Source organism: Taeniopygia guttata, chromosome 4, assembly GCF_048771995.1.
Source record: "Taeniopygia guttata chromosome 4, bTaeGut7.mat, whole genome shotgun sequence".
NCBI lineage: Eukaryota > Metazoa > Chordata > Aves > Passeriformes > Estrildidae > Taeniopygia > Taeniopygia guttata.
In genome coordinates this window covers 3,664,557-3,691,276 of record NC_133028.1, presented here as the reverse complement: position 1 = coordinate 3,691,276, position 26,720 = coordinate 3,664,557, and the positions used below count along the sequence as shown (strand labels likewise).

At 41.9% G+C, this 26,720-nt stretch overlaps 1 protein-coding gene across 3 annotated transcripts in view; it reads right to left on the bottom strand.

Moving 5' to 3' along the window:
* Positions 1-18,864, bottom strand: part of CTNNA2 (catenin alpha 2) — a 471,460-nt gene extending 452,596 nt beyond the window's left edge. For 2 of the 3 annotated variants that reach the window (XM_030270317.4, XM_072927892.1), the window contains exon 1: positions 18,722-18,864. Coding sequence is in view for 1 of the 3 variants with exons in the window: in XM_002188730.7 (XP_002188766.4) it covers positions 12,379-12,451 (73 nt within the window). In the remaining 2 variants the exon portion in view is untranslated. Of the gene's footprint in view, positions 1-12,378; positions 12,525-18,721 lie in introns of those variants that run through there. The other variant, XM_002188730.7, reaches the window with a different exon arrangement.
* Positions 18,865-26,720: the final 7,856 nt, after the last annotated feature.

The window sequence follows — 26,720 nt, the reverse complement described above, 5'->3', positions numbered from 1 at the left end:
GATATTATCAAGCTCAGTGACCAGGGGCAAAAATGGCTAATGAAAATGCATTTTTCACCAGTGCATAAAATGAAGAACAATGTGGGAATAACATGGGGAAAAGTAACTCCACTTTACATGTGAAATGGTTGGCTTGAAGATAGCAACTGCTCCCAGAGCCCTCTGAAAAACTAAAGCTCTGCACAGCTTTGTTCAGGAAAAAAATGCAAAATCCTTGTATGTCACTATCTATTATACACCTACACTCTTAATCCTCGTGTCCTTCCACCTCCACAAAGGTCTGGCAGAAGCAGAAGGTGGATCTGCAGAGTCCCCCTGACATGAGACATGGAATGCTTGCCATAGGAAGAGAGTCTAAACAAACCTGATTATTCAATTTTTAAATAAATCACAGAGAAGAAATGTGATTAAACCACACCCCATCCCTGGAAGTGTCCAAGGCCAGTGGGATGGGGCTTGGAAAAACATGGGACAGGGGAAGGTGTCCCTGCCTGTGGCAGGAGGTGGGGACTGGGTGATCTTTAAGGTCCATTCCAAGCCAAACCATTCCATGATTCTGTGTGAAGACAGCACAGAGTGGAACAGAACTCACAACAGCTCCTGTGACTTAAATGCACCTCAGATTCTTCACCCATCAGATTTCAAACCACCAAACAGGCAACATCTGTCTCCTCAGACTGGTGGAACCAATTGCAGCAGGATGTTTCAGATATGAAGGGAAAGTGAATGAGGGAATCTATGCAACAATAACACTTCTGTCCTTAATTAAAAACTCTGGTCCAGTTGCTGCCCTGAGACTCGGGGAGTCCATGAACAGCTGGTTCTTAGGGGCTGGAAGGAATATCCAAGGATCAATCAACCACATATATCCTCTTGTTTCCAGCACCACCTCAGAAAGGACAGATTTTATTATTCACTTGCCCTGTGATCAGCATGTTTAGTATTGTCTAAGTTGTAGAAATCTTTGTACAACACACACACTTGGGCAGAGGTTGGCATTCCAGAGATGACATTAGGCCAACCCACAATTCTGCTAAAATCCTACACTTGTTCTAACACATAAAAGTCAAGGAACTCCATCAAACTTTCAGTGTTCAGTTCACTTTCAAACTTTCTGGGCATCCACGTGTTTGTGTTTAGGTACCAAAGCTCCTAAAATAGAGACAATGGAGGCACTTCCAAAAATTCTACAAAACACCTCAGGCAGATATTCCCAGCCATATTAAAGTTTCACTGAATTCAATTCATCCAAGTATTTGCTGATTTAAAAATGTATAAGACAGCACTTCCCGAGTCTAATTAAAACCTTCCTCACACATCTCTTAAAAGCAAAAATAAACTAAAATTAAAAAAAAAAAAAAACCAAACAACCCCAAAAAGCAGCAATAATAAACTACATGCTCCACTTCACAAAGCTGGATTTCATTCACAAATCTATCAGGTTTTATTCTCCACACGAGATGACTCACTGCATGTTCACTCCCTTCCATCTTCAAACATTTTGTTAATATATGCAGGAAACAAAGCTACAATCGTTTGCTTGTGAAAAGGGAGGTTTTTCTATAAACCCAGAGCTTGCAAAGATGCAAGAATTTGCCTTTTAGAGTAAAGAATATTTAGTATACAGGGAAATATTTAAGTAACAGAGACATTCTTTCAGTGGGATTTATCCGTGTCTCACATAATAACAGAGAAATAATGATAATAATGAGGAATTATTCTACATGAAAGACAAATAATCAGGTAAATTTGGCCTGAAGCTAGAGGGAAATATCAGCCTAACATTGGCAGGGATTGCCTGAGATTACTGTTCTCTTTACCTAAGAAATGAACAGAAAGGCACAAAGCCCCAAAAGCTCAGTTTCAGTCTGAATTTTATGATGATACACTACTCTTGGTGAAAATGTAATGGAGAAGGTGAGAACGCTGAAAACAGTAAAAACCAGAATTTACTCTCGCTCTTTCATCAGCCTGTTTTTATGGTATTTGACAGGAAGCCACCCTAGCAGCCCCTAAAGAGTAAGAATATCACAAATCTTAGTTTTTATTGCCCTTTTCATAAAAAGTTCTTCAAAAGCTCACGTTTCATCCACCTTCTAACTCCAGATTTTTTTACTTTCATGTTAAGTTTTAAACAGACAGGTATTTTAAACATCTTTTCTTGTTGTGCTTTCCACTTGCATATCATAACACCTAACCTCTCTCTCAGAATTCCTTCTACTCATTTTTATTTCTTAATGCAAGCCAGAAGAGTGCCTCCACTGCTTTTTCACTCCCCATGCTGTACATGGCAGAAATCTCTATTTCCTCTGCTTGATTTGAAATCAAAGAGAGTTGTAAGAAACTAGACAGCTCCTCACAATAGCAAAGGAAACATAACAGAGAGCTCTGTTTTTCTCAAACACCAGACCTACCATTTTACCTCACCTAGAGAAGAAATAACTTTACAATTCCTTTAAATCAGGCCATAGGATACAGCCTATATGATCAATCATAACCATTACTCAAATCCAAACAGTTCCAACATCCACAGGCCTTCTCTGTTAATAACAGCAGCAAGACCATTTTTCAAACTGAAATACTATGTAACAGTAGCAGAAAACAGAGCAAATTAAAAATAACCAAGTAAAATGAGCAAAATATTTCTGTAAGTCCCACCATCCTCTAACTGATGAGGTTGTGACAGTTCTTCCTCCCAGATCTCACAAACGAAATATTTACTTCCAGGGATGGGGTTAATAAAAATCAGATAACAAAGGGCTCTCTATTTCTTTACCTCTGAATTTCCCTTAGTCTGAGACAGACGCCACACAAGTCTTGGTGAACATAGAGACCTGTTGTGCTGTGGAGAAAACTCACTTTTTCCCTTAAAACCAGTTCAAATAATGTAATTATTTAAAGAAAAAAAAAATTCTGCGGTGTTTCTGGTTTGTCACCTCCTGGATTTAAATGGAAGTAGAAATATGAGCTCTTTGATCATTACAGAATGTTTATGAAGCTGCACAGAAATAATTCACAGTGCTGGCCTGTGACAGCAAAGCTGTTGGCAAAGCAGCATGAAGGGAGACAGTGATTTAATTTCCAACACCTCAGTGAGCCCTGGGTGGGTGCTGGTATTACAAAAGAGGAGAATCATCCTTGCTGAAGAGGCTCCTCCAACCTTCCCCTAAAACCAGGGCAGATTTGGGCAGAAAGGCTGTGAAACCCAGGAGTCAGGGATAAAATGTGACATTCTTTCTAGAGGACAGGGAGCTGTTGCTTGGAAACTGTTTACAGACAAATCCTGCTGGTGTACGTTAAAAAAAATTAAATAAATTAGGTCATTCTTGGCTGTAGGTAAGAGAGATCTTTATTGATATAAACCCCACCACATCTCTCTGTACTGTCAATAATTAACAATGCTTTAGGAAGGCTACTTGGATGCTCTTTTAACCAACAATTCCCAATGACAGAATTACCCACTTTGAAATAATCTGGTGGGTAAATTGACAGCACAGTTCCCTCAGGAGGCTGAGCCCAGGCTCCAGGCATAGACTGGACCATCTTTGACTGGCATCAAATGTGAAATACAAACAGGGTGGGGGCAAAGTGCAATTAATCTTCTTAGCTGTTGGTAGAAAAAAAAAAAAATAAGGAAAAAACATGACAACATCACCAGGCCAAAGGAAAAAAAAAATTGGTTCTACCTTTTAACCATCTGATGAAACCAGGTCTGCTAAAAATGAAAGGGTAAAGGCCACAACACTTCTTTGAAGCCATGAGAGAACAAAGTTTGCCTTGAAGAACAAAAGGTGAGGTTGGAATTGGATCACTTCATTAAGGGAAGTACTAAAAGGAGTTCCTAAGTATCTAAAACAAAGTTGCAAGCAAGCACTCATTGCTCACAGAGAAAACAAATTTGTTCAGAGCAGATGGGAAAGAAAAATTATATCAATCCAGAGCCAGTTTTCTCCTCCACATAAATAATCCACGCTTGAACAATTTTTCCTCATATAAATAACTACATTTATAAGAAGCCTCAAGTAAGAAGGCTCTTATATCATTATTCACTTAAAAACCACTCCAAAAATTCAGACAAATCACTGCTTTCTAAGTAAAAGAAAATAAAACTCACAGCTTGTGGTAATAAACAGCTCATTGTCATCATTCCAGAGAAAGTAATTTTTTTCTCTTCACTTAAAAGTAAACGTAGCACAGGCTTGTTTTCTTATATTGAGCAAATCACATGAAATGAATACAAGTATCAGAGCATGGAACCATGTGGAGAAGGGACAAATGTCACAGGGATAACCTCAAAAAACAAAGTTGGTGTTGTAGAACAAGCACCTCTGCTTGAGGCTTCAGGGGCAGATCTCAAATTCATCAACAAAGCTCACATTCTCTGCTGTGTCAGCAGAAGGTCACCATACCATTCTTAAGGCCAGAAAAACAAGGATCAGGAGAGCCTGTGTAATTTAATCAAAGTTCTTTAATTCTAAGGACAACCACGAGCCTGTGCTGGGACACCCTGAGTGCCAAAGGCTCTCTTAGGATGACTTGTACAGGTGCAGTTAACATGTGAGACACAAGTTTGGGGTTTCAAGGGTTATCACAACCTAAATATGGGTTCAAAGTCTGGGAAAATTGTTTAACTCCTTCACTCAGTGCATGGCTGCCCACCCAGGGAACGTGGCTCGTGGGGTAAGATCCCACTCCCCCATGCCAGAAACACAGAGAAAAAGTGCCAGGGAAAAAAGGAGTCTTAACCACCAATACTATTATTATTCGCAAATTCATCCAGAAATACACTCTGAATTAAAGTAATGCTAATTGTTTAAAAAATTAAAGATAACGTGGCCCATTTCCCAAAGGCTCCCAAAGCCACACGGGAGATTTGTGAATCGTGGTGGAGAGGCCAACCTGATTTTTATTCATGTGTTGTTGAGCTTATCTACATGGGAAACAGAATTATGCTCTATTTAGCCCTCTGTCAGGTTGTTCAGGTTTTAAAATAGCTGTTAATGAAATCACAAGCTTTCAACACAAACAGCAGCAATAAAAATAGCACCAGGACAGAAAACATTGGACTGCATCAACTCTGAGGCAGTGTGGAGCAAAAAAGCATCTCCCTACATTTCAAGCTGGCTTGAAATAAAACACAAGGAATAATAGATTGCACTTTACTGAGGCCTCACTACAATGATTCACATTTTGAAACAACTTTCACAGAAATGCAGCTCTTAAAAATTAAATTTTTCCTTCGGCTTAAGAACCTAACTTAGCATAAACTAATTCAGCATAGGAAGTGCTCATTACTTTGACACATAAGATACCTGGAAATCACCTGAAGCACAAAAATTTATCATAATAAAAAACAACATTTCCTATTTTTCAGCTTTTTCACAATATTGTGCAGAACTCAAATTTTGGAAACACATTCAAATGGTTGTAGCTTTAAAAATATTACTGACATGTAATTTTCTCTCCATTATTTAGAAATATATAGACATACATTTTTTTGGTCTGAAGTTTAGATTGAATTTTAGGAATCACTCTCCACAAAATTCTTTCGAAGAATAAAATTGCAGTATCACAGGATCACACAACGGTTTGGGTTGGAAGGAACTTTTAAAGATCATTTAGTTCCAAACCTCCTGCCATGGGCAGGGACACCTTTCAGTAAAAGGTGGTGGTTTTTGCTTTGCATTTTCACAAGAGAGGACCTTGATAAACATGGTTAAAAACCCAACACCTTCTTTAATGGTGATTAAATATGTTGAAGGACTGTAAGTGGTGGTATGGTATCACTGCTGGGACAGAAGAAATCCAAGTGATTGCACACCTCCACCTAATCCATCTGTTTTATTTAGTGGGATCCAAAAATGAAAACACAACAGTTTCTCCTCAGACACCAAAATTTCCTTGGAGAAACAAATAATGAAACCTTTCTAACACAGTGACTGTGATCACTGCCCTTGACAGATGTTGCATCTCCTTGTGATGTTTTCCACAGAACCCTGTGTTAGAAAGACAGGCCCTGAATTAATTCAGAATATAAAATATACATGTCTGTAATACCCAAAATTTAAGACATTCAAAATTCTGTTTTCACTTCGCTAAAATACTGGTTCTCTCATGAAATTTCACCATCATTTCATGTACCCTGCCACACTAAAGACCGACCCTGAGTTGTGGTTCCTCCCAGGGCATCTTTCCACCCACATCAGCACCTTTGGGGAGAAATACAGTGAAACTCCTCAAGTAATTCAGTGCTTTGGTATGGCTGGAGCTGCTTCTGGCACTGAGCTAGAACCCAGAATATTGTACAGAACCAGAGCTGCATGAGAGCCATGCCCTAAGTGAAGAGCAAAGCTGAACACTGCCAGGTGTCATATTTAGGGAACTCAATCCACCTGTAATGTTTTCTTCTACTGGCCCAACATGACAACAGAAGCTTCTCACTTCAAAGGAAAAGCAGTCTTTGGATTAAATCAACACCACAAAAAATAGCTCATTAAAATGAAAGGTTGAGCAGTATGTATTGTGTATTTGCAGCAGCTCAGAAATCAGATGCAAAGAAGAGCTGATGTACCAGACACTCATTGCTAATTTTTTTTTTAATGTTAAAATGGAAAAAAAAAAAATCCTGCTCACATAAATCATTTGCTTTCTAAAGCATGTAACAGACACAATCAGTGCTCACGACTGCTCTACAAGGTAACACAGAAAAACATTTGAATTTTCCAGACATAGAAGCAATTTATGTATCACTGTAATAGAACACAGGACTAGCCTTAGCTACATTTAAAAGACACAGACAAAATCCACAGCCAAAGGCAGAACCAGCTCCAGAAGTGTTGGGTAAGAGCTTTGCAACACTGATGAAAATTCTGTAATTAATTTCAGAGGATCAAGGATTTAATCTTGCATAATCTGAACACCCAAACTAGTCCCTTAGACAAGACAGCCAGAAACCATCTGCAACGCTGGAAGAGGCTCCTGGTAAAATAAATCTTTCTACTCAGTCCTTATTAAGTGTTCCTCATGTTTTGCACATTTCTTGAAATTGGAGAAACGGATTTCAGATTCACAGCACTGAATTTACTGCAAAAGGAGGATTAAGTGAATACCAGACTTTAGATTCAATATGGGTGCTTTAGTTTTATTTTAATACATAAAGGAGCTTTACCTGCTCAGACACAGGACTTTTTCTTTTTTTGTATTTACATATTTTCCTCTTAATAAAAGGACCTCTAAGTACCTGAAGCTGTTAAAGTCCTGCTGTGTGTACCTGTCCCACAGCAGCTGTGCTTTGCTGTATTTCCCATGCCTGAGCTGCAGTGGCCCAGAGGTGACTTCCATTCCAATTTCCAGTTAAAGCTAGGTGGAAATTATTAAAACCACGTTTTTTTAAAGAGTGATTTCAAAATTCTTTCCTCATTTACATTATCTTGCTTTCACCCCAGTGAAAAACAACTTATTCATGAAAAACAGCAATGAAAGAGAAACATCTGAACCAGCCCAGCCAAGGGGTGAGTGTAGAAGGCCACTCAAAAATTTTGGAGATGCAATCAGTCTGTGCAATTCTCAGTAGTAATTTCAAGCACACCTGAAGGGTTTAAACTCCAATGTGTTATTTAATAGAATCACAGAATATCCTGAGCTGGGTATCATTCCCCAGTCTGTCCACACATCCAGGGCTGTCCCATCCCAGGTGCAAAATGCAGAACTTGCCCTTGACACATTTCCTATGGTATTTCTCTGGGGAAGGTTCTTTTCAATCTGCCTTAAAGGTTCCTTTTGTGTATATTCAAACATTGATTTTTCTGATCCACCCATGTCCTAATCATTCCACAGCCCATCTCACTCTGTTTCAAGAAACTTATATTTACTTACTGTGTATTATCTCCCAAGGGTTGACCAGGAAAAGCTTTTAGACATCACAAATCCTGCAGCAGCCCAAGGGTGGCACAAATCTTTTTTCTGGCTATCATGGCAACAGAATAGACCTCACACCACCTCTAATGTGTTTATGGTGCAGAGAGAGCAAAATTAAGAGATCCCCATTTTTACACCATTATGGAAAACTGATATTAAAAATACCCATCTCTAGTGTTTCCTCTTCCTCCTGACTGATCTTTTTATAAAAAACCAGCCAAGAAGCTGTTCTTGGGCTATGTGATTTTTTTTGTTTCTTTTGGCTGACTGTCAACCACCCAGCAAAAATAAACTCATTAAGCTGACAAGAGACCTGAACACACTCATGTTGTCAGTGCATCTCAGCATCACTCTCGTGAACCCAAAAGCCATAAAACAATTAAAATAAAGTTAAGCTGACTCCACCCTTAGGATGAAACCAAGTTTGCAAGGATCTGTCAGTCCAAAGCCAGTGTCTGGCAGCATCTGAGCTAAAGGGGATGTGCAGTTTCAGCACATGTCAAGCCAAAACAGTTCTAAAACTAGCAGCAAAAAAGGAGAACATGGAGTGTGGAGCCTCCAAAAAAGCATCTCTGCCACAATTAGAGCTGTCAGCTTAATTGTGTTTGCAAGCCTACTATTTCTGCATCCAATCCACACTGCTCTCCCTGTGTTCAATCTGTCCAGCTATCTGGGATTTTTCCTTTGCTGCCACCACATTTGTAGTTTGCTGAGCGGATCCCCAGCTTAGGGCTCAAGCACAGCCTTGTAATCAGTGAGGTTTCCACTTAAAAGCAACAGGGAAAAAAGTTACCATGGCTACTACAGTCACTCAGCTTTCTCAACTACTTCAAGACATTAATTCTGAAGGCTTTCTGGCTATGTTTGCACAAAATGTATGCTTCCATACTACTCTGTCATGTAAATTAGGTTGTGCTGCAGTGTTTGAGATCACCTGGGGCCATTCAATACCTGGTGTTCCAAGAAGACTCCATAAGAAGCAAGGTGATAGTTTCACTGATCACATTAAGGAAATTATAATTAAATATATTAAATATAATTAAAAACCATAATAAAATGTTGTTTCTTACCCAGCCAAATGAAAGTAAATATCTGAACACAGACATTCTCTAGTTCTTAGGCTGAATTTGTAAACAAAATTGGTAGTAAGTACAGAATTAGAATAAAGCAAACCATAAAGTATTTGCAGAAAATGCTTTGGCAATGCACTTCAGTTATTCAGAAGATAAGGAAAGCATACAGAGAATGATAAAATGTGTATAAGATTTGATGCTGCACGACTAGAAGACAATCCTGCCCAGGACTTGTGTCCCCACTGCTCTTTAGCACCTGGAAAGCACCTGAGCACTTCCTCTACACTCACCTGCATCCCCTGGGCTCAGGCCTGAATGCAAGGATTGGGATTTGAGTGTGAGAGAAGAAAAAACAACTTTGTTCAAAGATGTTCAAGGATGGAATTAGTGTGGTGGGAGAGCAAGGAGGGATTCAGTTTGCTGCCTTAAAAGGAACTCTCCCCTGTCAAAGACCACCCTGGGTCAGAGGTGGCTCCGTGTGGTGGAAAAGTCTCTCCTCCAACCCGTGCTTCCAAAGAAAACTCAGCAGTCTCTGTTGTCCGGTCTCAAGGCAGTTTATTGCAAGTTATCTAAAATATTTTCTTCTGGGGCTGCTGTGGTTTGCTCACAGCTCAGGCAGAGGCACCCACACACCCTGACATCCTCTCTGACTCCCGACTGCTTCTTCTCTCCCCGCCCAGGGCTGTGCTGTCTTTTATATGGTACATTACGTGTTACATGTTTACAGTTTTTCCCCAATACCTATTACCTATATTAAATGGTGCTTTTCTATCTTTTATATGGTACATTACGTGTTACATGGGTACAGTTTTCCACAATGCCTATTACCTATATTAAATGGTGCTTTTCTACTCTAAACCAATCTGTGAGTGCCAACATCACCAAGAACATGGAGGTAAGGAAGGAGAAAGAGGGAGGACAGGGCAGGCCCAAATCCCTCCATCTTAAAACCTCTGACCCCCATGTACAAAACCAAAACCCCCCTGTACAGCACTCAAAAATTCTTCCCTCTACTTTGTAACTACTTCTACTATAATATCTAAATTTTTCTGACTTCTTGTTCTTCCTGCAAGGTTGGTAAATCCTTCCATGGTTCAAATCCAAAATCACAGCTGTTTCCAGCTGCCTGCCAGGGTCTCAAATGCTTCTGACCTGGAACCAGAACATCCAAAAATGTCTGAGGGGACATTTTGAGTTCCCACACTCCCCAAGCCATGCAGGTAAAATTAAATCCCAGGATAGAAATAGTTCTTCTCTTTCCTTTTCTTCACCTTCCTGCTCTTGCTTGGTATCAGATGTGACCCAGAAACAACACTTAGCAAAGCCAAGAGTGCAAAACACGCTGAATGAAATTCAGCTTGAATTTTAGGAGGAGCAGGGGCCACCCCTGTAAGGCAAGGAACAGCTCTGCAAGCTCTGCAGCCTCCCAGCAGCAGGACATTGGTCAGAGCCTTTTTATCCTGATTCTCTCCCTACTTCACCTCATCCTCCTTCATTCACAGGCTTCCTGAGGATTTCTTGTTCTTAGAAGTATTTCTGGGAGCATCCAAGCACTGGGAATGTAGATGACGGAGATAATAGAGACGTTTAAAATTAGACTAAGCAGCTGTAATTCTGCATTTGCATTTCTGACTTGATTATAGTAAGCACTGAAGACTATCTGCCCAAGAATTAGAAAGGAGTTCGTATGCTGCAATAAAAATATATGAATCTCTTTCACTTTGACCCCATTAAGGGGGAAAAAAAGGGTAACAAATGGCACTTTTATGGAAGTTGCTTCTTTGCTATTCTATAACTTCATTTTAAAGAGTCGCCTGTGGATTTTAATTGCAAGAATTAAAGTAATCATCCTTCCTATATTTTGCAAATGGAAGAACTATTCTCCTGATCACCCTGGATTTTTCTCACTTCATATTTCAGCTGTTATCCAAGTTATACCTTTCCTTATAAGCCTCTACAGTCTCTTATCTGAACAGTCAACATTTGTAACCATGGGATAAAAACTTATGAAGCACTTCAATAAATTCTCTATCAAAACCAAGCACAAATGACAAAATTTTACTTAAATAGTCTGTCACAATAAAAATGTTACAATCAATCTTGTTCTATTTTTGTAAAATCTGAAATAACCATTTTCATAGTAGGATTTTTTTACAGAGATGCAGAAGAAAAAAAATAGTATTTGGGTTCTATATTCAAAGTTTCTCAATAAATATCATGAAGATTTAACCATGAGTAACTTATCACAGCTGGTAATTTTATATCTGGAAGAAAGATCTGATAATAACATTCAAGAAAGTTAGTATTTAATAGCAGAGGACATCACACCTATTTTCTGTTGATTTATGTTCATTCATTTACGTAAATATATTAATTTACAGAACCCTCCGAATTAAAGTTATAGAACAGCCTTGAAGAAGAAATTTTCCTAGCTCAAGAAGCATACAACAAATTTTTTTCTAGAAGTAGCAAAGGAGAAAAAAAAATAATTACATAAAAACAAGTGCCTCAGATTATCTATTTGCCAAAAACTCTTATGCCTCTTTTTGAAAGAGTTTATTCATTTTTCTTAGTGTGGATCCTCTGGAAAGGACACAACTACTGCCACTGACGTGATGGCACTACAACAGAACCAAAACCACTGCTTACCAACATTTTACTCCATTTTTTAAATGCTTTACTCCACAGTCTTAACTTGAAAGTAATATCTCTAGAAGAAGCCTTTTGGAGTTTCTTTTGATGTTTAAAAAGACACATAGAATTAATAAAAGCAGCTTTGTCAGCTCTGCACAGGATGGACACAGCTTCTGTATTTAAAACATAAGGAATATTTCCAATTGATCCTTTCCTTACAAGCACAACTGAGAGAACTGAGAGATTCAGCTGTTCCTGCTGTGCTGAATGGGCTTTAATGGAGAAATGCCATAAAAATGGAATATGGAAGAGTGGGTTTTGTTAGTAAATAACAGCATATTAAAAATTAAGCTTGATTAGTTGTAGAAAATGGCTAAGTGAACAATCCATTTAGAAGCTTTAAGTAACTTAAAAGCTTAAGCCCCATTTACAGAAGTCACCTGGGCAGCTGGGAGCCTCCCCTGACCAAAACCACTTCCACTTTTTGTATTCAGAATTTAAGTTCCACTTACATTTAAATTGACTTCCATTTGAATATTCTTGTCTGCATTAAGCATATTGTAACATATGCTTGTTGTTTTTTTAATAGAAAGCTTCAAAGAAAAGGACAAGACCACAGGAGAAAGAAATGTCATATAATACTGACGGTAACATCAGTGAAAACAGCAGATTGGAGTATCCACGAAAATATCTTTAAAATACTCTGAAAACAGAAATTCTTTTGTATAACTACAAAATCTGCTGTTTCTCTTACCTCTCAAATGCAATCCCTGTGAGATGTTCTTAATATTACAGGATTCAGCTTCACTTAACTGAGCAATTCTCATTACTTAAGAAGCCTCAAAACTTGGGCAGTCTCTGCTGCAACATTGAAAATGTCTCTCCACTGTTCTCTGTACCAGAATACTAATGCAGGGGGTGATGGGGCTGAAAAGCACAGCTAAACAAAAAATATTCCAAAGGAGGAAAAAAACAAAAAAAAACCAACAAACCTGGCTATCAGAAAATGCTGATTCAGCAGAGTTAAAGTACTTCAAGGAAAGGTGTGCTTTGTCCTCACAACCAACAAAAAACTACAGAAAAGCTCTCCTCCTGCCCCTCACAAAGTCAAAATGCTTTGTCTGATGACAGCACAAGACATCTGAAACAATAAAACGTGTATGGGGGCTGGGGGGAGAAGGGAGAGTCCTGCTCGGGGAAAGATTGTTCATTTTGCTGGCAATTTTAAAATCCACCTGCTCGTTCCATGCCAAAACAAAAACATTATTCAAAACACAAGGAACACACAAAAATCCTGCCTTCCAATCAACTGTACTGGTAACTGATGGTCACAACAGTTTATTTCCCCAGAGCAGCTGATATTTTATTGTATAAATATGACTTCAACCTATCCTAGTGTTTGGAAACATTCATGAAAGCCTTTCTGTATCCAACCACTGCTTGGAACCAGATATCACTGCTCACTCGTGTGTGATGCTGAGGAAACCATGGGGAAACTGAGATGTAGAGCTCTTATCCAGAAACCTGATACAAAATTCATTTACAGCTGGAGAGTGCTGAGCCTGCCCAACCAAAGCCATGATACAACAGGGTTATCACTCCGGGATATATTTAGATGTATGATGGATTCCTCTAAGAGAGTAAGAAGGTACAGTGCAACAACTTAAAATCAGAATAGAGTCGTGAAATGGTTTGGGTTGGAAGGGACATCAAAGACCATTTTGTTCCACCCCCCTGCCATGGGCGGGGACACCTTTCACCATCCCAGGTTCCTCCAAGCCCCATCCAGCCTGGCCTTGGGCACTTCCAGGGATCCAGGGGCAGCCACAGCTTCTCTGGGCACCCTGTGCCAGGGCCTCCCCACCCTCACAGGGATGAATTTCTCTGTAATTCTAACCTAAATTTCTCTTCTTTCAGTTTGAACCCATCACTCGTTGTGCTGTCGCTGCAGTTCCTGATGAATCCCACTCTGGATTTCCTGCAGCCCCTTCAGATACTGGGAGGTGCTGTGAGATCTCCACAAAACCTTCTCCTCTCCAGACTGCACAGCCCCAACTTCCCCAAGCTGTCTCCATGGGGAAGATGCTCTGGTCTCCTTAGCAACTTCTTTCCCCTCCTCTGGACTTGCTCCAACAATTCCATGTCCTTCTTTTATTGGAAACATCAGAACTTACAATGGTGTTAACTGAGTTATCAACCACTTTTTTAATACCAAAAAAAACCCCAAAAAAACCTGGTTTCTGGTCTTTGTTGTCACTTCAACATTTTTTACACTAGTCTTTAAAAAATCCTGTCTTTTTTACTTTCCAGCACTGCTCAGGGCAGGCTGGCTCAGCAGCAGTTTGCTCTCAGTCAGGTTCAGGTGTTGTTGCTCCAGCTGGAGGATCTCACCCATCACTATTGGAGCTCCAGGGAGGAACCAGAGCCTCAGCTGCCCCTGCCCCCTGCAGCAGCCTGCTGGTGTGGAAAGTTGTGCCTTGGCAGTTTTCAGAGCATTTAAGCCTAACAAATGAAACAAATGCAGCATTTATACAAAATCAACAAGTTTATCTTAGTCAGGATTAGCTCTCACCTTCCTGTGCAATATACAACTTTCTCTCTGTAACTTTCATCTTCCCATTCTGGTCTTTTCTATCTCCTTTTTGCATCTTATCAAAAGCAGCTCTAAGGAAACAATTCCTACAGACCTGAGCCACAAAAGTTCCCATCAAGTTATGTCCTAAGCATGCCACTCTAATGACTAACAGGTTAGTGCAGCTACTCTTCATTTCTGCACATTGCCTTTCTCATTTCCAACTGCATATTGCATTATTTATTTATTTCTGCTTGCCTGTGAGTGAGGCACAGGGTGCCCAGAGAAGCTGAGGCTGCCCCTGGATCCCTGGAAGTGTCCAAAGCCAGGTTGGACAGGGTTTGGAGCAGCTGGGATAATGAAGGTGTCACTGCCCGTGGCAGGGGAGTGGGACTGGATGATCTTAAAGGTCTCTTTCAACCCAAATCATTCTGTGATTTTATGGTTATTTCTGTATAGCTGCCCTTCATCTTTCCATAACCATTTGATATTGTATCTAAATTCAAAGTATTCCTTTGCTTTATACACCTATGAACAAACTGTGGAGCAAGTGAATAAAGAGTTCAGCTTTGTTTAGCCAAGCCTTTTAATACGCTGTATTAAAAGCAAAGCCTACTCACCTAAAATGTAATCAAATGTCTTTCTGTTGCTCTAGACAGAAAAAAAAATATATATCTTATGCTGGTGTGTTTAGACAGCATGTAATACCTGCAAGGCATTGTCATAACTACTACAATTTGGCCACAAAACAGATTTCAATAAATACTGTGGTTATAATTCATACGTAACAAGAAAAAAAGTGTTAAGGGATAAAAAATTCATACTTTTTGAAACAGTAGGTGTAAAAAACTAATAGGTGTGGATGAAGACATTTCTTGGCAGCAGGAAAAAAAAGCAGGGGGGAGCTGCAGGAACAAAAGAAATCTCAGCTGTCACACAGGTGTGGTGCTAAACAGGGACTCTGAGCTACACCAATAGTGCAAAAGGGCAGATACATTCAAAAAGTAATTCTGCATGTGCAAAGAAGTTGATGATTCCCTGGTGCCTCATGAGAACATTAATTATTTTCCATCTCATTGCAAATACAATGTTAAAACAGTGTTACTTTGCAGTAAATATTTTTTGGTGAGCAGGACCAAAGATCACCATGGAGAAGGACTCTCAGGAGTGTCCAAGGAGTTCTCTGTCCTGCCAGCATGGATTTGTAGGAATTCTGAAAATCCTGAGTTCATTCCAGCAGTCTAAATGAACATTTAGGTTACAAACATGCTGTGGTTGTAACCACAGCAAGGTTAGAACAACGGCAGTTCTGAACAAAACTATAATTTAAGAGAAATTATAGGGGACTCAACTGATATCTCAGAGCTCTGTAACAAATAATAGGAAGTAAAACAATGAAAGCTGACTTTCTAAAATGATTGTGGTTTAATTCTTTGATAAGACTGATACTTCCAATTGGCAGAAATACCTGTCTGTCTGTATAAACTTCTCTGGCACTTGGTGGAGTGTTCTGTGAGAGCCTGACAACCAAACAGAACCAATTAAACCGGTGAAGAACTGGTTCAGTGACATCTCAAAAAGAAAAAAGAGCAGCTTTTGAGAAGAACTCATCACAAGATAACTCACATTAACGTGGAGCTCCCCAAAGGCAGAGCCACTACCACAAAACACCTTTTCAATTATTTGTAAGTCTACACCATAAATCATAACATAATTTGCACAAGTATAAATTGATAGAGCGCTACATAACTGAGATAAATCAGTTCCAAAAAGCCATCAGGAGTGTTGGGTATAATCAATCAATGCTAGAAACAAAATGTTATTTAGAAAAGCCACATACAAAGTTACAAAGCTGCAATCAGGAAAACGCATGCCAGTCTAGGGAATGATGAACTCTTGTAGAAAAAAACAGTCCTGCAAAGGGTTTGCCACAGTGAGAGTACCCAGAGAAAAGGAGATCAAAATGCAGGGCTGCAAATGAAGGTTTAATATGTAAATGTGATGCAGAAGCAGGAGAGTAACACCAGAGAAGTAATATTTAAACACACAAAACACTCCTGAGACAAGGCTCTGGTGTGCTGCATCCAGCTCACGTTTTCATAAAAATGCTGAAAAAGTGGATTCAGAAAAAACAATCCCCAGAAACGGAGTTATGAGGAAAATGCATGCAGTGACAAATTTAAAGAATTTCAGTTCACTTGGTTTTTCAAGTAGAAAAGAGAGTGCATACTGGGTTACAGCAGATAAATACTTCCATGGTAAGAAAATACTTTGAGTTCTTTAGCATAGTGGAGAAAGGCACATCATTAACCAGTGACTAGAAGCTGAAGCCAAATAACTTAATAAACAGCAGATTCTCTACCTCTCACTGCCTTCCGATCAAAATTCCAATTTCTCTGGAAAACATGTTTCAGCCAAATGCACGTTATTGCATTCAAGAGTAACTGGATGAAATCCAACTGACTACAACAGTCAGGGGTCAGAGTGGGAGATCTAATTGCTTCCTTTGGCTTTCGAGCCTCAGTCTACAAATACTCCTGGTTTTCAGTGCTTCAAAGGCATTTCAGTAGTACCATGCATGCTCAACATTAATATTAAAAGAGCTCTCAGAAAATCTGCATGAATTACAGTTGTATTTCCATGTAGGGGCTGGAGTGACACTGGAGCTTTCCTGTTGAGGCTTCTGTCACCAGCAGAGCCCATTAATGGAATTACAGCTACCTTGTACCCAGCTGAGGTGGTATTTCTGTAAACAAGCATTTACACAATTGAGTGCAGAACTTCACCCTTCACACCAGTACTTTTTCTCCTCTAGAAAGAATCCTGTTTGACCTAGAGTATGAAAAGGCTGCTACAATGCATTGTATCACCCACAGGCACGACTACAGGTAAGAAAGGAAAACCAGCAGCACTGTAACAGCCACAAAGCCAGGAAAATCTGGTGTTCGCATCAGCAGCATCGTTTGAGCCTGCCCCTGTTTATGCTCCTCATCTACCTGCACTCCAAAACACACACAGCACTCACGGCAATCTTGACAAGCCCAGCATTTTTCAGGAATACACGCCAAGGTAATGTACAACACACACATTAAATATCCCGGCTCACAGAGTTGCGCTGTAGCATCAGCTGCCTGGAATCTGTGAATTTCTAAAACAACAGAGGAATGAAATGTTTCTATCCTGGTGAGGAATGAACAAACTTCAAATTCAGCAAGCAGAAGTTTGAAAAGGCAAATGAAGCACGCTTGCAATCAAATCAATGCTCCACAGGAGAGAGACACAACCCCCAAGTGACAGAGCATCGCCTTAAAAAGAACCCAGGCATCACGAGGGAGGGCATTCACCCCCCCAACCTCCAGAGAAGGAAAAGCCTGCCACCTCACGCTACACCCCGCTGTAAATACGGATAAAAGTTTCTTTCCCGAAGCCCTGGCACTCGGATGTCCCGCCGAGCATCCCCAACGCCACCTCCCAGATGGGCACGGCAGCTCCCCAGCATCACCACCACGGCCCACCAAAACTTCTCCCAGTCCAAGGAGCCCCACAAGGAGCCACCTTTGGCTGCCGTGGTTTTCCAGCCAACATCTCCTGGCAAAGACAAAGCCACGCTTGAAACTTTCGCTCCTCGCCAGCGGAGCGGATGCTCTGCCGGGATCCGGCACCCCTCGGGCTGGGCGCTGGCTGGGATGTGCAGCGGGTGCTGGGGAAGGTCTCAGCCCCTGGCAGAGGCCAAGGGAAGGGATGGAGGAGCTGCCCGCAGCCCCCTCCCCACCAAACCCAGCCCCGCGACCCTTCCCCGCCCGCTCCCGGCTCGCACAACCGGAGCAGCGGCGGCTGCGGATCACAGGGGCGCGCAGGGCGATGGAGAAACGGGAGGAAGGAGCCTCCAACGCCTGGAGAAAGGAGAATAATTTCAAACAATACCCAAAAAAAAAAAAATACTTAAGATAATACGGAGCCAGCTTTCACCTCGAAGTGATGGCGGGTAAATAGATGAATAAGTGAAACAACACACCTTTGACCCTCTCTTTTCTTCCCTAAATATAATCCCCCTCTTCCCGTAATACACACACCACAAAATGACCATTAATTCAAATCTATTCTTTACAGGAGGGGGGATTATCTCTGTGACCGACTCCGTCTCTTTCCCTCTCCCGTTCTTTCACTGCGCGAGAATTGAAAATGCATTAAAAAAAAAAAAAAAAGAAAAAAAAAGAAAAAAAAAAAAGGAAAACCGGAGCGGGGGGGGGGGGGGGGTGGGGAGAAGGCAAGATTATTATATCTGGAGGGTGCGAAATGTGGGCACGGGGAGAGGGAGCCTGGGGGATGGGGAGGAGTGGAGAAAGGTGGCTAAGGAGAGAAGAAAGGAAAGGAGGACCAGGAAGCGCAGGGAAGGATGAGGGGAAGGCGAGATAAAGGGGAAGGAGGATAAGGAAAGAAGGATGAAAGGAAGGAGGTCGGGAGGAAGGATGAAAGGGAGGAAGGGATGAGGGGAAGAAAGGAGGATGCTTTGCCCTGGCCTCACCTCAAGCTCGGTGGGTGGGGGTGGGAGAATCTCTCGCCGCCGCCGCCGCCTCCTCCTCCGCCACCTCCTCCTCCTCCCCAGCAGCGCCGGTCACTGACGGGCCGGCCGTGCGGCGCCGCTCCCTCGGCCGGTCCCCGCCTCCCCGCTCGCCTCGCTCCCTCCTCCCGCCGCCGGCCCGAGCCGCGCTCGCTCGGCTCTGAGCTCTGAGGGGAGCCGGGCGCTGCCGCCGCGGCCGCCCCGCCACAGCCACGGGGGGAGGAGGCGGCAGCGCGCCTGCGCCGCCGGGCGCCGCCGACGAGGGAGGGAGGGATGGAGCCGCCGCTTTCCCGGCTCCGAGGCCGGCCGTGAGGATGGAGCGGGCACGGCTGCGGCAGGTGGGGGGCTGAGAGCGGGGCACGGGCGCTGCCGGAGCGGGCGGTGCGGAGCGGGAGGCGCGGGAGGATGGAGAGAGGCTGTTCGTGAGAGCGCGTTGTGACAGCACCAGCGGAATGGGCTCACTCTGAAAGACAGCTCCTTTGGGTTAGGTAATAGGAAGAAATCGCTCTGTATTAGGGCGGTGAGGCCCTGGCACACGTTCCCCGGGGAAGCTGTGGTGGCGGCATCCCTGGAAGTGCCCAAGGCCGGGTTGGACGGGCTTGGAGCGACGCGGGACAGTGGGAGGTGTCCGTGAGATGGCAGGGGATGGAAGGAGATGGGGTTCGGGGTGTCCTTTCAGCCCAAACCATGCCGCGGTTCCCTGGAGGCACAGCCGGTGCCCGGGGACAGCGCCGGGAGCTGCGGCGGCGGGGCCGGGGCGATGCGCTGGAGGCGTTCTCGGGGTGCGCTCCTGTCGTGGGCCATGCGCTGCCTCAATGCCTCGCTGGGTGATGGATGTACCGTCAGGACTGACTGCAGGAGCCTCACTTCTCCTGTTCTCTTCGACTCCACAAACTCTGTGTATGTCCTTTCTTCCTTGGGTGTTCGGCAGCCCTACCTGACAGGAGGGTGTAGCCAGGTGGGCGTCGGGCTCCGCTCCAGGTCACAGCCTAAAGCTGCTCCAGGGGATGTTCAGGTTGGACATAAGGAGGGATTTCTTCACAGAAAGGTTGATTAGACATTGGGATGGGCTGCCCAGCGAGGTGGTGGAGTCACCATCCCTGGAGGTGTCTAAGGCAAGACTGGACGTGGCACTCGGTGGTGTTGGGTGGTTGGTTTGCCTCCATAATCTCAGAGGTCTTTTCCAACCTAATTGATCCTGAGATTTGCTGATTCCGCGCACCAAATAGAATTTGGTCCTCTTTGCAAAGCCTTGCACTTTCATTTCCTTATTTCAACCTTACTGCTCATCTTACCAACCTTATATTTATTTTTTTTCCCGCTATGCTGGCAGCACTTTCTGCTGTCTCTTTTGGACAGAACGTGCTGCCACCATCCTGCTCCAAAGGCGCTGAGCCCGAAGCGCCGTAAGCCCCAGTGGTGGAGGATCCCTGCAGAGCGTGGGTGTCACCAAGGGATTTTGCCGTTCCCATGCAGCACCAATCCCACTGACGGGCTGTTTTTCCAGGCATCCTTTGCACCTCTTGTGGCATCCATCTGCTTCCCTGGCTTCTACGTAAACTCAACAAGGAGGGGAGGGGGAGGAGTCCTCCCGCGCTTTTACCTTTGCTTGACAGTTTTAGGCTCGCAGGGGATCTTGCCAAAACAATTTCCCTGCCTCAGCCTGTATGGGAATGATGTTAGTGGTAGAGGTGCCTGTTAGGCCTCAAGTAGAGGCAGCAGTTTCCAGTCTTTTTCTTCTCTCTTCCTATAAAAATATAATCAGGATCTATATTCATGCTTACAGGGAATAAGTGAGGAGCAAAGCTGCATAGGAACCTTCTCTCAGGGATTGAAGATGGGGAAAAAAAAATTCTTAGGAAAGAACTCATTTAAATATGCATTTAAATGTGACCAGATGCTTCATGGCACATACTTGGTGCAGCCATATAGATGGAAGTAGTCACAGTCTACAGAAATACTTTGAATTGTTTTAACCTCACAGTGTCAGGTGTGAACAGAGACCACGCTAGGCTGACCTCCCCTTTATGATGAGATGCAAATTCTTGGCGAAAGCAAACTGGGGATTTAGTTTGTGCTTTAACAGGTTTCCAGATGGCACCAAATTCCTTTTCTAGGTCCTGCTATTGTCCTTCCCACCCTGTTAAATGGAGCTGTGTGATGTTAGGAAACTATTACCTACAGACCTTCTGTTTCTTGTCTGTATTTTTGTAATCCAAATGTTTTGGATTGCTGGTTGTTCTAGGTAGGGGCAGTGTCTTCCTTTGGAACTGGCTGGTGTGTTGTGAATGTTAATGGCAACAAGGACTGTTCCCAAACAGAACCTGGTAAATTACCTACTGCTTTATCACCGTGCTTTACTTTGCTAATTGAATGCCAACTAAATGTTCCTCAAGGCATCAACTGAAATGAGCATGAGCTATAGTGTATGTGTAAGACCACAAATAATAAATAAGCATGATTATGAAAAATGCTATTTCTCCCCTTCACCAGTAGCAAGGCTTCAAATGCATCTCTTGTAAATTTCCACCTAAGGACTCATTCAGCTGGTTTTGTATGTTTTTGTTTAAATTGTGTCTATTTCAGAAATAAATGAGATTACTTACCTAATCCAGATCACTTTTATCTGAGACAGAACATGTGGATGGCTGGACTGTTGCTAAGAGATCTCCCAGAATGCCATGAAGAAATCTGAAGTTCTGGAAAAGCTGTATGAACTTACTTTTTTCATGGTCCTGAGAGCGGCTGTCATTTCTTTCTTTCCTTTAGGTTATTAAGTGATTTTTGAAATCACCCTTATTTTTATCGCTGTCTCAAAGAAGAGGAAGAAAACTGAATTTGTTACCATTGTTTGCTAAAAACTGAGATAAGCTGCTGAGCTGCTCAGTGAGTGAATGTAGCTCACACCAGCCAAGGGAAGCCCACTGACAGCTCCAAACAAATGCTTTTGACTCCGTGAGATCTTCCACTGCCAACATCCAGCTATGGACAGAGAAGAAACATCCCCAAACCCGTGGAGATATTGGGCACTTGGAGTAGCAAAACGGACAAAAGGAAGAAATAATGAAGAAATTAAGGAAAATATGGATGCTTTTTTGTGTTTTGTTTTTTTTTTTTTAGTTCTGTCACGATCTAGAACCCGGTTATTAAGTGGGTTTTGTGCAAGATGAAGCCTCTGACTGTGCTCATTGACCTCCTATAGATGGAGTCGCCCTTAGCTATGGAAAAGGCCATCAGGGAAGGAGTGGGATCCTTGATTAACTCTGGTTGGACAGAGTGACCCGCCAGGAGGAGGGTACATGTGAGATTTTGTGGTGTCTTGTGAGCTCTGGGCACAGTTCACAGGATTTACGTGGCAGGATGAGCATTTAGGTTCTCTGAGTGCATTCCTCAAAGCTGTGTGGTCCCTGGGATAGCAAGGAAGGAAATCAAGGAGGGGTTAATTTTCTCTGCTCAAGGAACTGTGGTAATTGTGGCTTTACAGGCAGATCGTTGGTTCCAAGGGTATTTATCACACAGCAAATTTCAGCACACAGCAGTCTGGTTTTCAAATGTTAATCTATAGTTTGCTGATGCCCAGACAGATCTGACCTCGACTTTCTAAATCATCTTTTTAATTTTTTTTCTTTAATAACTACGTTAGAAAGGCAGGACATTGACATGATACAGTGTAGTAAAAATAATTTTCTTCCGCCCACCATTAAAATCCAGCAAATACAGATTTTCTTTATAAAATTACATGTGACATATGTTCTCTGACAAAGTTACTTTGAAACTGAGGACAACACTCTAAAACTTTTATATTTTCCAGCATGCCAGAAGGATTTGCATTGAGGATAGATCTAAAATTAAACTGAGGATGTTTACAAATATAATCAAAATATTATTTCTTCATGCTGATTCTAGCTTTTTGTCTTTTTTTTTTTTTAATGTAACAATCAGTTTATCTATTTCCCCCCCTGCGTTTGGCTTATCTGGACATTTAGTATTTGCTGTAATATCTGTCACATAATTTATCTCTTTTATTCCTCTGTTTTCTTGTATTTTCCTTGCATCTAAGTACTGTACAATACCAGCTTCTTCAGTTAGACTAAATATTTGACATGTTTTCAATCTTACAATAGCTTAGTCTGCTTCTTGAAGTATTAAAAACTTTTTATCTCTACATCTCACTCTTGTGAGAATACCACAGCAGAAATTTCCCCCCCTTTCCCCAGGATAAAGTCTCAGCATTGTGTCTGTGTACACATAAAAAAAATCTCCACACCTTTACTCATCTTTTCTGTTGTAGAACTTCCTTCTCCACCGATAGAGATCATTGCTGAAAACCATTTTGATTGTTTGCTTCAAGAACTTTTTTGAGTTCTTATATCTCCTTTTATTATCTCAATACCTCTGTGTCTAAATGGGCTTTCTTCTCCACCTGATCCTGAATGCCTCTTCCTATTTGTACAGCATTTGTGCTTTAGTGAAAAAGAGAATTTTGGAGAACAGGGAAACTAAGACTAGTGAGGGTTTTTAAGGAAAATAATCATTTAACTAATATCTGAGTGAGAGAAATTGAGGAGGATCTATCTCATAGGCAATTCAAGCAGACTTTGAAAGCTGCAGGTGGAACTTGGAACACTTTAAGCTTCTTTTGGGCCCTATGATCTTTAAAGACAAACCAACTTGTTGCTTTAATGCAGATAGCTGGCTACCTGTGCTGAAGGGAGGTTGTCAGCAGCTCTCAAAAGATCTTTCAGTGCCTTGCATAATGAGACATTTCTTTTTGGACTTGCCTCAGTGGACATAAATATCCAGGGATTGACTAACATGACTCCCTGTCTCTGAACACATTTGGGTTATCTGTATTTCAGTTTGGGTGTGTCACTTTTTGACACATTTACTTGAGCGCTCTATTGCTCACGTAAATGTGTCAAAAATATTTCCTGCTTTCTCCTGTGCAGTGAGACACTTACTTCTGTGCTGGGTGTTCCACAAGCAGCACAGTGAAGCCTTCCCAGCCTGCAGGATTTTCAAATTGGGTATTTTATAGAGTCACTTGCAAGGTGGGCTGTGACACAGAGGCCCCTCTCTGCCGTGCCCTCTGCCACCTTCTTTTTCTCTGGCTCAAAAGAACCTGCCAGGCAGAGCATCCAGGGATTACCCTGTCTCAGACCCCTGAAGCAACTTGCAGGCAAGCAGCAGATGCACTTTGTTTGGAAAAAAACACAGGGGGTCTGTCTAATAATGCCAGAGAGGATGGGGCAGATACCTTCACTGCTTTCAGAAAGCTGAATTTAAAAATTCAGGAGAAACACAAAGAATACACCTGCTGTTTGCTGGTGTTGGACTTAGATCAATGCCCACATAGCAGGCTGGTAAAAGGTCTGTTCCTTAAATAGTTTCTTCTCAAAACCATAGGAACAGGCTTAAAATTTTGTTAAAATTTTCTTTTGAACTTCAGTTGATGCCACCAATTATCAGAGCAGGGGGTTGTGTGTTTGTGGAGATCAGCTCTCAGCCTTTAATTGCAAGGACACTTTGCAGTAGATTAATTTGGTCACTTTATTTCAAAGGGGGATAGAGAAAGAAGGGTTTAGAAGTTTTGCCTATATTCAGAGAATGTGATACAAAATTTGGAATATACAGTTCAAATGCCATAACCTCTTTTTCTCACATTTATAAAATGAATGTGTTTCTGTCTCAAAGATTGAGACTCAGGAAAATGTATCTTCTCTGCTCTTCTTGAGTAACTGACTCGACTTCTTTAAAGCTGCCTCCATTTCTCTACCTCTTAATTGTACATATATCAGGAAAAAATCATTTTCTCTCTGTCCTTAGAGCTCTTCTTTCCTACAAAGCCCTTGTTTGACAAGCAGCTCTTAGGCAGAGAGTTCTGTTGCCCACGTTGACCGCCACCTTGGAGCTGCTTGTCTCCCATCTGTTGTTTGTAAACACTTCCTGCCTCGTGCTGCTGATGTTGTTGGCTCCTTGGAAAACAACTTCTACTTTCTTCTGTTTGCATCAAAACAACAGGAAATCTGTCCATGGCTGGGAAGCCCACACAACGCCAGGATCTCAATTAAGGAAACTTGTCAGAGGTAAACAGTGATGATGCAGGCTGTAATTCAGCGTGGTTCATCTGTGCACAGAATTTGTCTTCTGGGAGTCTTGTCCAGGGGGGAGAGCAAGGAGAGGGAGACACCGGAGGAGGAGGAGGGAGCTGGGCTGAGTGTGTGGGAGAAGGGACAGGAGGTGGCAGAGGAACCAGGCGGAAGGTGCACAGATTCAGAACTGCAGGATGTATTTTTGGCTCGTGCCTTTGCAGAACTAGTTAAAAGTTGTCTCCTGGAACTTCTGTGTCCCTAGAATCCCTTTCTTTTCCCAGCCAAAGAAAAGCATAGGGAGAAGAATTAATATCCAGATCTTAATTTAACTGTCACAAATTAAGACTGACCTCAGAATTGTCAGTCTGAGGGGCAGAAGGGATTCTGGGCTGCCATGGTAGCACATCCAGTTTGGTGTTCTGCTCTTGAAGAAAACAGCCAATGGATTTGCTTCACTTCTGGGAAGTTACTGCCCTCAAACCTTCTGCTTTTTCCATTATGACATCCTGTTGTTCTTTCTACACACAGGTGGCATGGAGAGCTGTCCAGTACTTGCTCATCGCAGTGAAAATTGCTGGATTCCTCAGCATCCCAGTACTGTTCTTCAATGTCCTGAGTATTGGGCTAAATTTTGATCCTTTCTCAGGCCTTATTATACAAACTCCTGTTGCCTTTTTGAGATTTATGGAGGATAGAACATGACAGGGATTATTTCTGTCTAACATATCTGATATAATGTTGCATATTGGTAGTCTAGAACGAGAAACTTGGGTTTAGAAACTTTTCTTCTTGTTTATAATTTCTGGCTTGCTCTACATTAACTATTCTCTGTGCTTAATCAAGGGTTAAAGTAGATAGTTCTGATATGTTGTTTCCTAATGAGAAGAAATGCAATCAAATGTAATTTTTATCTCTTGAACACAAAGCAGTGACCAATATTTGTTTTACTTACAGTAAAATTTACAGGAATTATTTCCCATCTGTTAAAGAATGTAAACTTTCTAATTCATTTTTTTTCTCTTGACAGAAGCCCAAGACAATGAATCTTTCCAGTAACTCCTGTAAAAAGGCACAAGAGACTTTGAACAAAAACATGGCCTGAAGAAAGTTAATGAAGTTGTTAATAGTCTGTGTCACAAATGAGAAGACTCTGGATGATTCTGGTTTCTTCCTTGAGGCCTTGATGAGTCATGAAAATGACAGAAAGCTAATTTTTCTAATGGAGCAGGTTCTGTAAGTAAAACAAGAGGAAAAATCAAGAAAAAAACTAAAATACAGACATCTGATGACAAGAGCTACTACTGGTGGTGACCAGTGTCTTGTAAGCCAGAATTTTCATGAATCTTAATGGACATTTTGACCTAATTTACAAAGTCTTCCTTGTTAATTATTTTTTTTAGGAAGGTCAAACCCTTTTTTTCCACTAAAGGTCATGTTCTTCAACTAAGAAAGCTTTTCTCATCTACAGAACAATACAGCAACATAAAATTCAGGTGTTTTTCATTCTGAACATATTAATGGGTTATGAGCAATATGCATGGAGTATTTCACACCCCTTTGCCCTGTCCTCATTAAATAACTTTTTTTTGTGTTGTGTGTGTGGATGATCCCAGGGTTATGCAGTTATCCAGCAGCAGGCTGGAGATGGAGGTAATTTCACAAAGAAGGAAAATGACATTCCAAAAACCCACATGGACCTGAGAAGTGTGAGAAGAATGCTCTTTGTAAAACAAGGGTGCCACATTTAGATAAAAAACTTTGATTTCAGTATCAGAAATGCTGTAGACATTTCAGTTGAATTATGCAGCTCTTGGTCAGTCAGATCAAGTCGTACCTAAGGGCTCACAGGCCCTATGTCAAGCACACCTCAA